This window comes from Phlebotomus papatasi, chromosome 1 (assembly GCF_024763615.1).
Source record: "Phlebotomus papatasi isolate M1 chromosome 1, Ppap_2.1, whole genome shotgun sequence".
Classification (NCBI taxonomy): domain Eukaryota; kingdom Metazoa; phylum Arthropoda; class Insecta; order Diptera; family Psychodidae; genus Phlebotomus; species Phlebotomus papatasi.
This window is the reverse complement of record NC_077222.1, coordinates 93,742,773-93,758,522: the sequence shown is the minus strand read 5'-3', so window position 1 is coordinate 93,758,522 and position 15,750 is coordinate 93,742,773. Positions and strand designations below refer to the sequence as shown.

Sequence of the window (15,750 nt, the reverse complement as noted above, 5' to 3'; positions counted from 1 at the left end):
ACGTACTCTCAATGAAAAAGTCAAATGCACTCCACAATTTTGTACTACACTATCACCTTAGACACCGTTTTCTCATTAACTCTTCACATATTTTATTGTTTTTTGCTAAGTTCTATGTAAATTTCTCTATTTTTTTCCTGTTTCACTACTCACATTTGCGAATATTTTTGCCGTTCGACTATTGCTGAATGAGCCGCCCGACATGTCGAAAATGTTCCAGCTGGATGGCAACAACACACAAAAATCTTTTAAAATTTTCACTAAATAGGACTTTTAGACACAAGATTTTTATCACACAATACTCCTGAGACAGGAGCAAACACCTGAACAACGAAATTTACAGAGCGATGCAACTTTATTTTCGTATCTTATAAGATAAGATGTCAAATATTTTATTATAAGAATTTGGTATGCAAGATTACGGTCTATGTGGTGAGTTTATTTGAACGAGACTGGCATGCAAGCTGTGTTTTGTGCAATTGCCGCTTGATGTTTCTCGAGCAATTTTCCTTGAAAAACAAAAGAGAATAAAAAAGACAAACCGAAAGAGATCTAATATTCCTGTTAAAAAGCCTCGATTTAGAGAAAACTATTGATAATGGAAGGTGCAAATGATGAATTTTCTGGTGAGTGGTAACGATTTCGAGAGCAAGGAACTATAATTCTTAAAGTGAGGTTAGAATTTATAAGATGATTCTCTTTTAAAGATGAAGCGTCTACAAAGAAAAGGGGGCCGCGGACTTCCCAAGATCAACGTGAAATATTTGTTACTTTTGCAGAGCAAAATCCCCAGGTTGTGGACAACATGCACCCGCGGTACCAAAATCTGTGGGTTGAGGTAACAAGCCTCTTGAATGAATGTTGTTCTGGGCCATCCAGATCATCGGAAGATTGGCAAATAAACTTCCGGAACTGGCATTATAATTTGTCCAGTAAGAGAAGAACCCTTTACAATGACTCCAATGAAACTGGAGGAGGCCCATCTAAAGGAAAAATGTCACGCTTCGAAGAACGAGCCATCAAAATCTGGACAAAAGCTTCAGTTACCGGAAATCCAGTGCCACTAAGTGGATTGGATGACTCAATGGATAATATGGGCGATTCATCGTCAGGAGTTGAAGAGTCATCTTGTTCTTCTTCAGAAACTTTGGCCAGAGATTCTTCTGGACTACGCGGTAACAAAAGAGCTAAAAAAACAGACACTCGCGACGACGAAATAACTAAAATTCTTAGATTGATGGAAAAAAAGCAGGAGACAGACGAGGAAAATTCAAGAAATCTACAAAATTTTGTGGCAAATATTGGGACGTTGGCAAATGCGATGAAAACTCTCGCCGAAAACATTACAAAGAAATAAATGGGTATTAATTCATTCCCGTAAAATTTTAAAGCTCCTGGAAATACAACAATAAACGGGTGAGATTCTTAAACTATCAGTTCCTAAAATCTCTGGATTTATATCAAAATGAAAAAGCTAAAAGATTATCTATTGAATTTTTTATCATAAAGAAACAGAATCAACAATTCTATGCAGTTTAAGAAGTGAACAAGAAATTAATAAATTACAATATTATAAACCAAAGACTGTGAATTCAGAAGTTATTAGTTGTCAGATGGTGATCTTGTAGATTAGTTGGTAAGAGCCAAAGAGTTGATGTCAATTCTTTGGCGGAAAGAATCGTGATTCGACTCAGAGTTGTGCGGTCGACTGCTTGATGCTAGACAAAAGTAGATGTTTAGATGGAGACAACTTATAAAGTAATCTGAAAGCCTACAGCTCTACTCATTGACTTAATGAATATAGGAGCACTACTTTATTTCCTCTGCCTTCAGAACTCCTCATCTCTACTCATGAAGCCATATCTATATCTTTACTCAGATCCTGGATTTCTGCTGGTCTCGCTTCACGCACCTTCTGCTCTGTATCACACAGTCATCAAGACCAACCAACCTCAGGAAAACTCTTCTTGTAACCAAGATTCTCTCTATATCTTCTGTGTTATATTGAAAAATACTTTGATGGTAAATAGTGGTTGATGCCTAATCACAAAAAAAACAATAAACAATATTATTTTTATAATTAAACATTTTTATTATTTATTAATTTCAAAGAAGAGACAAAGCATATTCATCCCTAATTCGCCGCCCCTCTCTAAGTAAATCTGAGTGCGGCCTAACGACACCGTATTCTTCGTCATCTTCATCACTATCTATTTCCTGATCATCGTAATCAAATTCTATATTATTAATCCTTAGGAAATTGTGCAAAGTAAAACATGTTGTTGCAATGTATGCTGCCCTGATTGGATCGTAATGAAGAACCCTGTGCTTAAAGACACATCTAAAGACAGATTTTAAAACACCAAACGCTCTTTCTATAACATTCCTCGTCCTTTTATGAATGCGATTGTAAAGCATCTTATGACGTTCTTCCACAGTATTGGGATACGGCGTCATTAACCATGGTTCATTAGGATAGCCGGAGTCTCCAATAAGCCAATCGTTTTCACCATGTGTGTAGCCATTCCTCATGACATTCCTCAACGGAGTTACTGCCCAAATGGCAGAATCATGTGTGGATCCGGGAAATCTGGGGTTTATGTATGTGAAAATAAGGTCACTGTTGCACACCGCCTCAATATTTAAGCTGTACGCTCTTTTCCTATTCCTGTAATCTGTACGCAAGTGTCTGTATGAATCTGGAGGAGCTATAATGTATACATGAGTACAGTCTATAGCTCCTAGAGTATTCTGTATACCAAATTTTTCCTGGAAACCTCTTCTTGCCTGAAGTTTTTCCGAATCATTTTGTGGAAAACATATATATTTATTCCGTAAATGATTAGTGATTTTCTGGCATATATAGGAAATGCACCTGCTGACCGTGGACTGGGCAACCATTATGTGGAAATGATCTCCAATCCCCCTCTGATATGATCCAGTGGCCAAAAAATTCAGAGTAGTGAGTACCTTCAGATGCAGTGGTATCCAGCTATATACTCCTGCGGTGTCGTAGTCTTTTATCTCATTTATTAACTGGATAGCCAAATGTTGTGGCATTCTATATCGCCTTCGAAATAAAAATTCATCGGTATCGAAGGGATCCAGTGAATCTCTTAAATATCGCATTTCCAAGCGACGATTCGTCCTGAAATGAGTTTTTCTTTAATCAGAATTCTACAGTTTATAGAGATTTTTCCTTACCCTCTGTGCCGCCTCCTCAACCTTAGGTACAAAAAAACCAATAACAGGAAGTCCATTCTTATATTTTTCTCTCGAAACGCACTTCAATGCACAAAATCTCGTACTTTGTGGTACCTCTGAAACTGTCCAGTAGTTATGAGACGTTTTGAGGTTAGAATTCATATTTTATAAAATTCACCACTCAGGGTTGCATCGCAAATCTCGTTCATATAAGATCTCGTTCTTAATAGACCCTGTCAATAAAATTACGAGATTTGACATCTTGTTCATAAAGTTGCATCGCAAATCTCTTAAGTTAATAGACTAATAGACGAGATCTGTAAAGTTGCATAGCTCTGTTAATTTTCCATAAAAATTGTCCGGGTATTTATCAACCAAAACACTGCCTAATTTTTGCTTAATTTTTGTCGGCACTGTCGTTTTCTAAATCACAACACATTTCTCTACTGGAGGAGCTGTTCCTCCTAATGTTACACTATAATATTATTGAGAAAACACGCGAAATTGCCAACTACTTTGCGAATTCACATCACTGAGTAATTCTATTTGCCATTTGACAAGTGAAATTTCCCCTTAGACATACCCAGAGAGGGGAAGATTATTTATAGGGACACTGGAAGTCACTGGAAGAGTCCATTTTGGCGCGTCATTTTTAAGTCGTTGGCGAGTAATCTCAGAGTTATTACGACGCCAAGTGACTTTCGCAATAACCGTCATATTATTCCCCACTTTCCGTCATTCGACGCTCTGACGACCGTCACAAGACCCATTTTTGGATCCAGAATACATACATCCAATAGTAATCTTCCTCAAAATTGCCGTTTGGGTTGTGCCCCTGTAATATCAAATGAACGATTTAATATTAAGAAGTATTACAAAAGCGAGGGATTTCTTTGAGTTCCAGCAATAAAAATAAAATGCATATCATAAAAGTACTTCGTTCATGGACAATGTTTCACAATATATATTTTTTAATATACCCAAGTACAAGATACCCTCCCTCTGGAATGTAAGGGACTCTGGCAAACATAATCTCATGGCACAAAGTGGGTGTTTTACTGAGACTTCTTGAATATCCCTTCGCTCCATCCTCTGTGTCCTCCATGATCTCGATGATGAAGATTCCACCAAAGTGATCTGTGTACATTCTTTGCCACATAATCCTATTTTCTTTATAATTCACTCGCTAAAATGTTATTCCATTTTTTTTGCATTTGCTGGGAGAAAAAGGCCAAGGAAGTTTTATTATCGATGTACGAAGGCGCCGCATTTTCTCTCTTGATCTCACCACAAAACTCATGCGGGATGTTTCACAGTGTCTCTTGAGCTCACAATAAGTCGGAACATCTTCAAAGAGACACTGGCTGTAAGTCACTTGAGACTCTAAACAATTTTATACACTTTCATCATATAAATCAGTCGGGAAATTCTCCATATCCACCCTCAATGACGCATCCGCTTGTCCATTCAACTTTGATAGAATTATGAACTGAGGAGCTCATTAATTGTACTAAGAACTTAGTTCTACTCCAACAGAGGAATTTCTCGCAAGTTGGAAAGAAGCTGATTACCTAAAAAGGTATCTCTTAAGTTAAGATTAACTACCTGATTCTGCATTGATGGCGAATTCCACTTGAAGATGTTATTTTTATAGAGTGTTATATTTAAGCTTATCTTCAGTGCAATAATCCTTGCTGAATGATCTCAATAAAATAAAACTATAAAGATCATCTCTTAGAACACGATCGTTAACGATCTTACATGATCATTTGCTTGTTCATAAAAATATCTTTAAATATTTTATTTATACAAAATTTATCTGAGGCTTATCTGTCGTTTCCTTTATCTGGATACTAAATATCTGACTGCACCTCTCTTGTCTCAATTTTCTCCTCAACATCTCACTCACATCTCAATCTCCAGCGCACTTCTTTTGCATTGTATAATTGATGGGTCGCTCTCTTCGCAAGATTCCTTCATCTTTTTGCAAACTTAATATGCGAAATGGGATGCCTTTTTTTCTGCCTTAACCCAGTCAATGTTGCAAGATTGTGAGTGAGAAGGTCAAAATTGTCGACACTTTTGGTTTTGTATCGTGGAAAATTTCTTTTATGCACCATTAAAATGCAAAAATCTCTCTTGTGATCATCTTGAGAGGCTCGATCGGGGTCTGGACAGGGCACTTGCATTGTAGCAACAAGAAAAAAACCGTGAATTTGCATCTCTTTGCTGCGCTGATATACATGAGTGATGAAATGTCCATAAAAATTACCATTGACAAGTGTTTACATATCCATTAAACTCAAAATTATTTGATTTAATTGTCAACTCCAGGAGCACCTTTTTTTCGGACGTTTCAATGAATGTGGATCAATGGAGGAAAATATTGGTTTTAATGGGGCAGACAAAAGGTGATTTGCTCGCACAAGAGCATCCAATAAAAGGATGCAAGATGAGGTGGAGCCCGAGCATTTAGTGTCGGGATTTCTCAAGTGCAGTGAGTTGTGGAATTTTATAGCAATGGGGATGGCAAAAGAAAACAACAATTGTGTTATCTTCTCAAGTGAAGTGCAATGAAATGCAATAAAAATTTCCAACTCCTTTCAATTCACGATACTTCTTTGCTTAAATTATACACCATCGATGCGTGTGGCGGTCATTGGTGTTTAAGTAGATTATTCCTACATATTGTACGGATTTATTTACACGTAAGTTGAGGAACGTAATAAATATTAATTTCCTGGTCAATTTTAATCAAATGGAGCTGAAACTAATCTCGTAATATTTACTGATCGACATTTTATCTGAAGTCTATTAGAATAGGGTAAAGTGGTACAAGTTGGACAATAATGGTACAAGTTGGATAGGGCTTTTTTCTTGATAAATTTAGTACTTCATTTTTATTTGTATATCTTTAATGCTTTAGTTTTTTAATTTGGTTCCTTGTGATTAAAAACAAATTTTGTACAGTATTTATCAAAAAAAAGCCATGTCCAACTTGTACAGGCGAATTGTCCAACTTGTAACACTAATTCCAAATTATATTACTTTACCCTATGAGTTTATACATATTATGCAAGAAACGATTTATATTCTGTAAGATTCTATCGATATTCTATCTGAATGTCGATTGATATTCTGGCAAAGTCGATCAATCAAAAAATATATAAAAATATCGATCAATTCTAATGAAAAAGAACTGAAATGAATTTCTTTACGGGTATCGATCGACATTACATCATACATTTATCAGAATATAGATTAATATTCTATTAGAGCCGATCGATATTCTGTTAGAATATCGATCAACATATCGTCGTCTTGAACAACAACTCCCTTTAAGGTAACCGACACATTGCTATGTGGCGTTTTCAACAAATTAGTTAACAGTTAGCACAGTTACTGATCCAAACGACAATATCTCAGTCTGTCAGAATATTGTTCGACATTATATCAATATTCTATCAAATTATTGATCGATCTACATTCTATAAAAGTCAGTCAAAATGCTACTATAATATCGATCAATAATCTTTTAAAATCGATCTACACTGTCAAAATCGATCGACAATCGATCAGAGTCAGTCGACAATTTGTCAAAGTCGATCGACTTTCGACAATTTTCAATTGTTTAACGTTGTCGAACAATGCCATAAAACACATTTAAACGAAATATTGATCGATAAAATTTTCTAATTCAAGAAAAATCACAGACATTACAAAGTTCTCATTATAATCGTAAATTGTGATAAAGGCTCTATTATTCTAAATGAAATTAAACAGAGAAAGCATGAAAAACTTAGAAAACTTTCTACGGGATCACCGTTCTGGACATCGAACCAAGACTTAAATATATCGTCGGTTGCATCGATCGTTGTCGTACCTGCACTTCTTTTGTTTAAGCACTTCACGCAAGAGGCGACATGTGTATCGTTGCTTGCATCCCTTGCACCAAATACAGATACGACAACAGTTGATGCAACTGAGGAAATCTTGTGGAAATTCAGGAAGTAATCTCGAGATAAAATTTCAAGTTTTGCCTGCGTAATTTTATTTGAAGTAGTTAGTAAATATTTTGTGACAATCTTAGAGATATAAGCAAAGAATCAAGGGATCAGAGTCTCTGAAAGGATTAACAGTAAACCTACCGACTATTTTTGGTCGTCTTTGCTAGAGCGTTCAGTCAAATGAGTGACCGTGGTGGGTAGGATACTCAACATTTTTTTATTAGAAAAGGGGAAAATTAAAAATTAAACACTAAAAAATGTATTACATGTATTTTTTAGGAAATTCATAAAGATTGATAGCGAAATTGTACCCTGTGTAAATTATAAAAAGTTTTTAAACCGGTCAATTCAACCGGTCTTGGTAGGTTTAGTGTTAAATACCCTACTTTCAGAAGGACTTAGGGTGAAAGGAACGTCTATTGACACTTTAAGAATTCGTGTCAGCACCTATTGACACCCTACTCTGTACCATTTAGGATATGAAATTTGAACACCTCTGTTTATAATAAAAGGTATATTATGGAAAAAACGTTATATTACTTATATTTTACTAGATACATTAAATAGTTTTCAATATTTTGACAAAAGTGCCAATAGGGGTTCCCTGTCGAACAGACGTTCCTCCGACCCTAACCTACTTTTATTCATCATTAAATTAAAATTAATTTTGGGTCGTTTTATTGTCATATTTTTTCATAGCAAGACTTGTTTCTGATACAATCCTGGGAGCGAGAGTAGAGTAGAGCTTTCGAACCTCTTACTACTAGTTTCAATGGATAGGGTGGAGTCACCACTTATGAACGTTATACACTTATGGATAGCTTACAAAGATCTTAAGTTCTTACCTAAAACATATTTCGAAAAATCACAAAATTGTTAATAATATCTTAAACTGATAATGTTATGATTTTTCGAAATCTATTTCAAGTAACTCCACCCTGTATGACTGTATTTATCTTCTTAAATTTTCCGATAAGGCGGAAGGGAGGATTTGATATAAAGCATCCGTAGGTCAAATAAGACACTTTATCGGCCGAACTTAAATGAGAGAGATCGTCAGCAATGCTGCCGTCCTAACTTCTCACTTGTGTAGTTTAGTTTCAATTGCATGCATTTTGCACGCCTGAATTATACCTTTAAGGTGAAAAGTCGTCTATTGTAGTATTATGGTAATTTTTTCAAACGTAAAATGGTTCAGGAGGAGTATTTTTAATTTTACAAACTTCTTCATGTTTTTTACGTAACTACATGTTAAATAAATTAGCCTACTTCATTTATCAAACCACGTAATTTAACATCATTCCGTAGTGTACAAGAGGATCTTATATATAGTTTTTTAGTCCCATCTCCCGCAGACACATTTCTTCCTTTCTTTCAGCGGATGGCACTTTTATGATCCAATCCATTTTGCTGTGGTCTTCTTTTTTGTTCTGGAATTCCTAATAAAAATTAATCGTATTTTATTTATTTGTTGAACTAATAGCTAGTCGCCTTTTATTATGTTAAAATACTATTTTGGGTGGCCGACAATTTTATGGTGTATGCTCTCTAGGATGGTAGATACTGTGAGAAAAGTGTAACACGCAATGGAGATGACATCTCTAAAGACATCATCCCCACAGGGGAATATTCTTAAAATTATGCACACATGAGTAGCGTGGTATTTTAATTAGTGCTCAGTGTGTCGTATTAATAATTTTATTGCTTGTAAAATAAATACCTAATGTCTATAAAATAATTAGAAAATCGTATGAGAAATATGAATAACTGATTTCTGGAAGTTTCATCACAAGAAAAAGATGAATCTTAACCATATCATAGGATTAAAGTCACATAAATTTATTGATTGAAAATTATATGATATGGGAAAACCTTACTTTCCTTGAGATGTTGAGTAAAGTGTGTGATATTCTGTTTGCAATCGTAAACTGCTTTAATAGACACCTTTAAGATCATGTGAACGTTTTTGAGAGCTTTCTTGCCATAGTTCGATGGTTTATTACGGAGGCTTCTGAAGAATTTGCTTTTTTGTGGGTGGATAACTAATGAAATTTCAATAGGAATGTGGAATTTCAGACATGTTATTCTCGCGACAAGGAATGAAGAAAAGTCTCTTATTGTTTTTTGGTATCCGACTTGAGCACTGAGAGAAAATTATTTAATAGGTAAGGGAAGAGCACCGCGAGTGATCTACGTACTTACATGCAGTCGGTAAATCATGGAAGGACGTTTAATCGATTTCATCATGGAGGTTGAAATCAGTGCTAAGACGGCGATGGCTACTAAGGGTAGTACAAGAAAAAACAGAAACGACACTATATTGAAGCACAAATGCTACAGACTCACACCAGAACATGCTGGAGCACCCTATTGATGAATTGGGCCCTATTGCCCATTCCAAGACAGCCACGTATCTGACGTCTCCTCACTTCGCTAGCGTAGACTGACTAAGAAGCCGATTCAATTGTGCCTGCAGAATAACTTGTTGAGCACTCACAATCCAATTTAGCGGAATTATTATTATTATTCGACACTCAATTTAAACCTCCTGGTGGAAGGATCAGTCACTCCCCGGGGACTGTCCAGGAGCATCGATTTAGTTCCAAAAAAGCCCTAAATACACGTGGAGGTTCCTTCCTTGCGGAATTATAGCGATATTGTAACTTGAGATTACCCGCCGTTATAGCACCCCTCAGAGTTACCACCAGTCAAGATGGGCTGTCCCCCTCCAATAGTCTAGGCTTAACAGTCCTACTACATTATCAAGTAAATTACTCCTCTTCTCATAGAATTATTGGTATCTACTAGCAAACACTGAGACAATTCGTTTTCATACATTCTTCTTTTATTAAATTTTTCTTCATCAAAGACGTTCGCAGCGTCTTGAGAAAATGATAAATATTCTTTAAAGCTATGTCAATACTTAAAAGCGGATGGCTTCTGTTTAATGGATCACTTTAAACAATCTAATAGATGTACAACTCAGAATTAAATGTTTGGCTTAATAAAACTAGCTCGTAGAGGATAATTCCCTTTCAATCCCACCAAACACAGTTATTCCTAACTTGGTCGCCGTTTCAACGGTTTCGTCCGTTTTTCCCTAACTCACTATCGCTTTTTGACAATTTTTTATCATAGGTAATCAATCTCTTTTCCATCAGCAGTTTTTATGTCAGGGCCTTCAGAAGAATTCTCCGTCCGATTACGATTAGACAATAAAAAATTGAACTCCTCTTCAGAGTTTTCGACAACCTTCTTGCATTCCTTACTGATCAAGTGTGTCAGCGATCTTTGGGTTTGGGATTTGGATTTCTGCCTTTGGTAGGAAAATTCCAGAATTTTAACAAAAATCTTAGAGACTACAATATATTTTCTTCAGTCATCCGACAACAATTGAAGTTTGAACTCAAAGATCTCTGACATATTCGATTTCTAAGAAAGACACGATACATGTCGAAACCTCTGAAGAATGGTTGAGATTTTGATCCTTGATTGAAATCTGCACTGATTGCGTTGCCGGATTCGGACAAAGACAGCCTTTGGACATCCTTTACCTATGGCAATTGTTCCCAGGATAGTTAGGTTCCTAGGTAGAATCCTGTCTTTATACGTTTTAACACTAAGCGACATTGTACCGTTTGATACGTTTGATAGCGACATTGTACCGTTTAAATTTGTGTTAAGTTTAAAAAGTTTTCATACCGGTCAATTTGACCGGTTTTGACAGGTTTAGTGTTAAAAAAGGATCACACGGACTTTTTGTTTGTAGGATCTTTAGTCATTTTTGACCAGTTCTAAAGCACAGATGGCACAGCTTCAATATATTTTATCTTACTCATATTAAAAATAAAATAACTTTTAATAAATTCAAATCATTCAAATAGCATCAAAGTATCAATATGCGACAGCCGGACTAAAGTAATTATATTATTTAAATTCTTGACTTTAGTAATTCTTTACGGATTTTGATAAATTTCTCGTAGTGAAGATTTAAAGAATCCACCGGCGTCATTGATCAGTGGCTTCTTTTTTTCCCATTTCCATCTCGCATATAAATCTCCAGCAGAGTCATGTTGTCAGAATGTCTAAAAGCATAGAAAATTGTGGGTTCAAGTGGCGAAAGTCTGGGTGTTCCTCTAGATGTGTCCGAAAAATGTGATCACATCTTTCTTGTCACCGACTACGATCGTCTCTCTTGATTCCAGAGATTCCGCATCAGCAAGAACCGAAGGTGTCCCCATCGAAGGGACCGAAAAATGATGATGTTGCTGGACCACCCAAATGGAAGAAGAGAATTAGCAAAATTCAGTCAATTATAATTATGCAGTCGGGAAGTTTTGTCGCCTCCGTTATTGGGGACCTAAACGTGCGCCAAGCAACAGTTAACTCATTTATGAGCCCTTCATGCTGCCCAAGACATGCTCTCCTCACCTGATGGATTACACGCAATCTGCATTTTAAGTGGACGTGTCAGAGCTTGAGGATGTTCTTGAGGTTGTGGTGGAAGAGCTGCTGGACTCATAAATTGTCGACAGTGAAATTCTCCACCTCTCCCGTGGCAGTGGCAAAAAGGGGTTGAGTGACGATGCACTCCAGTATGCAGATGACCCATTAAACCAAATGGTTATAGGTGAGACTGGTAAAAGCTTTCAGCAACGAGCCCAGATTCCTCCAGGGATCCATTTTTTTCTGCACTTCAGCGCCAGTGAAAAATATCTCCAGTTATGATTTTGCCAATATCACAGTTGCTGATGAAATACAATTCTGCATGACCAGAGAAAATGCTTGGACGAGTTTCCTGAACAAATTATATAGCCCCCGTGTGGACTGATGAGTGATGTGTAATTTGTGGAAATGAAAAAGTGCCACTTTAACCACTGCACACTGGCCCAAAAGTCACCTTTTGCACCGTTTGCCAATCTTTCTGGCGATAATTTATTTCACACGATTCTTTATCGTATTTTTGACGCTTTCTGATGAATGAAATTACAGACATTTGCCACATTCAGTGGAAATCCCACACACACCGCAAAATTCGGACTCGAAGGTTAAAGGCACATCCCGATGCTGGAAATACAAAGCGTCAATGAAACAGCATTCATTTTAATATCATATCGCAATTCGGAGTCCTCTGTAATTTCCGAATTCGAACAACAATTGGTGCCGACACTTGTACAAATATACCTTTTGTTTCTGTTTGTCGAATTTCGTAATAAATTGAAGGATCCGCCGCGACATAATTGCGCTATTTGCTTTATGAAATTATCGGTTTTTTTGGCTGGAATTTTGGTGAGAAAGTCAAGTGTTTTCACTCTCAGATTCCTCAGATGACCAACATTTGTCAATATTGGGTAACCCAGAAGTTTCTTTATTCACTTAAGTTTAAAACAAGTTGTTAATTTATGCCTCAAATATGTATATTACCATCAGAAGTAACGTGGCGCCAAGTGATACAAGAATTTCGAAAAGGTGACTAATCTATGACTTCAGTAATGGTGTCTACACACTAGAAGTAACTTTCGTCAAAAACTGTCTTTTTTAAAAAATTCTAACGTTTCTGCCTACAAGGACAGGGAAAATTGTCTTTAAAAAGGCATTTTTTAAAGAAATTGCTACTATAGTGTGTAGAAGCCATAAGAACACTAAGAGAAATCCGAAAAAGTTAAAATAACATTCCGGAAATGTTAATTTTACCCTGCAGTATTGATCCGAAATCGGTGTAAATATTAACCTTTTTAGGTCTATTGGGGGTTAAAGTTACCCTTTTCATGTTAATTTTACCCTTAAAAAGGTGTAAAATTAACATTAAAAAAGTCAATTTGCCGATAAGACTATTACCGAGGACACTATAGCACTTTTGAATAAATATAACCTTTATTGTCGCTGTAAATGTGATTTTTGTGAAGACCGCCTGGAGGGTTACTAGACCCGTTAGAGGGTTAATTTAATTTACGGTCGAAGCCACAAAGCCTAGTGACATTTTCAAATTTCAGGTTTAGTCGAGTAATTTAATTTATTTAACAACCTATTGGGATAGTCAAAATACAACGAGATTTTTATTACTATTTAAAAAAAAGTTGTACGTCCAACAATTGGATTAAATATCTATAGAAGTCTAGATGCTACATTCCAATGTCATACCTAACAATTGATATATTTTTACACCTAAAATGTGTTAAAGTTATGAGGAAAAAAGTTAATCGCACCCTCTTTTTTTCTCAGTGAAGTTACCATTCTTGCGACTATAAATCTAGATCTAGAATGTTTTAATGAAACTTTTTATTTATTTCTTTTATTGTTAAATATTATTTATTTCTTTTATTGTTAAAAATATTTAAAAAATATAATATAATCACAATAGAACGACATATAAGTCATAGTTTAAGCGCACGGTTTATGATGCAAAAACCCTAAGTTCTAATCCTCTGAAATCAATTCAACGATATTAAGACAGTTTGTAACTAATTATTTTTCCCATTGCCAAAATATTTCACTATACTTGTATTCTTAATTTGGAATTTTAATTTTATGCATTTACTGATCAAGCCTATTTTTTTTACAGACTATTGTCTTTGTAATACACTGTTTTAACTTTTGCATTCTTAAATAGAATCAGTGTCGGGCAAAATCTCGAAAGCTAGAATTCCGAATGGGTCGAAATCCCAAATAAATTGAAATACCGAATGGCTCAAAACCGCCAAAAGCCAAAATGCCGAAAAGCCAAAATACCGAAAAACCAAAATCCTTGAACTCAAAATCACGAATATTCAAAATTCTGAAAGATCGAAAACTCCGAAAGCCAAAATCCTGAAAGAGACAAAATTGTATGAAGAATAATATTGATAGGGAGTGTATCCGGTCTTCGCCAGTGGAAAAGTGGTCACTCTAATGTCCTCTACACACTATGAGAAATTTCTTTAAAAAATGCTTTTTTAAAGAAAATTTCCCCTATCCTTGTAGGCAGAAATGTCAGAATTTTTTAAAAAAAAATAGCTTATAGTGAGACATCATAAGAGGAAAACACTTTTTTGGTCTTGCCCAGAGCTTTCGGTCCCGGTATGGATCTTCTTCAGTGGTCGACTAAATTGTGTTTCCGCAGAATTTCGCGATTGTTAGTCGACCACTGAAGAAGGTCCATATAGGGACCAAAAGCTTTGGGCAAGACCAAAAAAGTGTTTTAAGTCTGAAGATCGTATGACTCAACACAGGGCTCGTCGCTATTCTTATGAGAAGCCGTACTAGTTTTACACTTAGATGTGGGCGACTTTGCACTTTTGTTTTTCTTAAGCTTTTCTTTAATTCTACTGCTTAAGAATGTTCTGAGGACCACAAACGTACTTAACGATAGTCTAAAGAAAATTATTTAGTGCTAAAATTAAATAAAAGCTTACGAAAAATAGGTGTGTAAATTCACGTACATCTATAATACCTAAAAAGAACAAGTATCCTAGTCTTAATCCTCCACATCTGTTGATTAATCAGAGGCTGGGTTGGCTACATCTATGTTCTAAAGATGATAATGGTACTTAACGATGGTCTGAAGACCAATGCAAATTCACTCGCATCTATACGGTACCCAAAAAAAGAGTATTCTAGTCTTGACCCTAGTTCACACCAATCAGATAATCGGAGGCTGGGTTGGCAGGGGTTGACATCCTGGGTTGACATCCTTCTGAAGCACAAAGAAAACTTTAAAGGTTTTGCAAGTTAGGCCGTGTTTATTCTTGCAAACTAAATGACATGCCCATTGGGTCTTATTCAAACAAGTTCCAATAGCAGTCCTTCTAGTTCTCTATACAGAGCTGAAAATTTGTTGCAGCTTCGTCTTTTTAAAATCTGGTAAGAGACTGAAATTTCGTTTGAAGATGCTGGTTTTAGACAAGTCTGTGAGGAATGACAGGATCATACTCGGTAGAATGAATATTTGGTATTTATGCTCAAATTTCTGGACTAGAACTTCTAGATCTAAGCCTTAGGGCTTAGCAATATACGGATTTCAGACCTAAAGCTTAGCCATATGGATTAACTTCTCTAATTTCTTATCAATCAAGTTTTTTTTGGAAAATTATCACTTAAGGTTGGACAACACGGACAAATGATCCATTATAATTTGAAAAAGCATTAAAATTGGTTGCTATTTTGTATTTCGAGATCATCGGGAACTGGGCTAAACCTTAGGTCTGAAGCCGGCATGGCTCAATTGTTGTAATTTCTTATCAATTAATTTTTTTTTCTAAAAATTTAATTTAGGATTGAATTATTATGGATTAACGACCAGTTGGGTTCTAAACAAATCAAAGGATTTTGAGATCTTCCGGAACTGGGCTAAGCTAAACCTGTAGTCTGTACACCGGTAAGGTTTCCTCAAGGTTGATGAAAGAATCTTAAACCTGAATATTTTAGGATTTCGATTGTTTAATTGCACAAAACTTTATTTTAGAAAGAGAAAATCGTTTCAAATAATAATAATTGAAGCGGTGTTCCTCTGGGCTCACAAGTTGATATTTGTGCTTTAATTTCGAGATAGGGACACACCTTA

The 15,750-nt window shown here is 35.8% G+C and overlaps 2 protein-coding genes across 2 annotated transcripts; one reads left to right on the top strand and one right to left on the bottom strand.

The window, feature by feature from the left end:
• The first annotated feature begins 559 nt into the window (after positions 1-559).
• On the top strand, positions 560-1,357 carry LOC129809792 (uncharacterized). Its single transcript, XM_055859884.1, has 2 exons — positions 560-626; positions 708-1,357. Exons 1-2 carry the CDS (start codon positions 599-601, stop codon positions 1,355-1,357), a joined length of 678 nt encoding a protein of 225 aa, XP_055715859.1. The 5' UTR covers positions 560-598.
• Positions 1,358-2,058: 701 nt separating this feature from the next.
• LOC129809788 (putative nuclease HARBI1) lies at positions 2,059-3,542 on the bottom strand. Its single transcript, XM_055859878.1, has 2 exons — positions 3,205-3,542; positions 2,059-3,148 (listed from the first exon to the last, which is right to left on the bottom strand). Exons 1-2 carry the CDS (start codon positions 3,258-3,260, stop codon positions 2,107-2,109), a joined length of 1,098 nt encoding a protein of 365 aa, XP_055715853.1. The 5' UTR covers positions 3,261-3,542; the 3' UTR covers positions 2,059-2,106.
• Between the last annotated feature and the right edge of the window lie 12,208 nt (positions 3,543-15,750).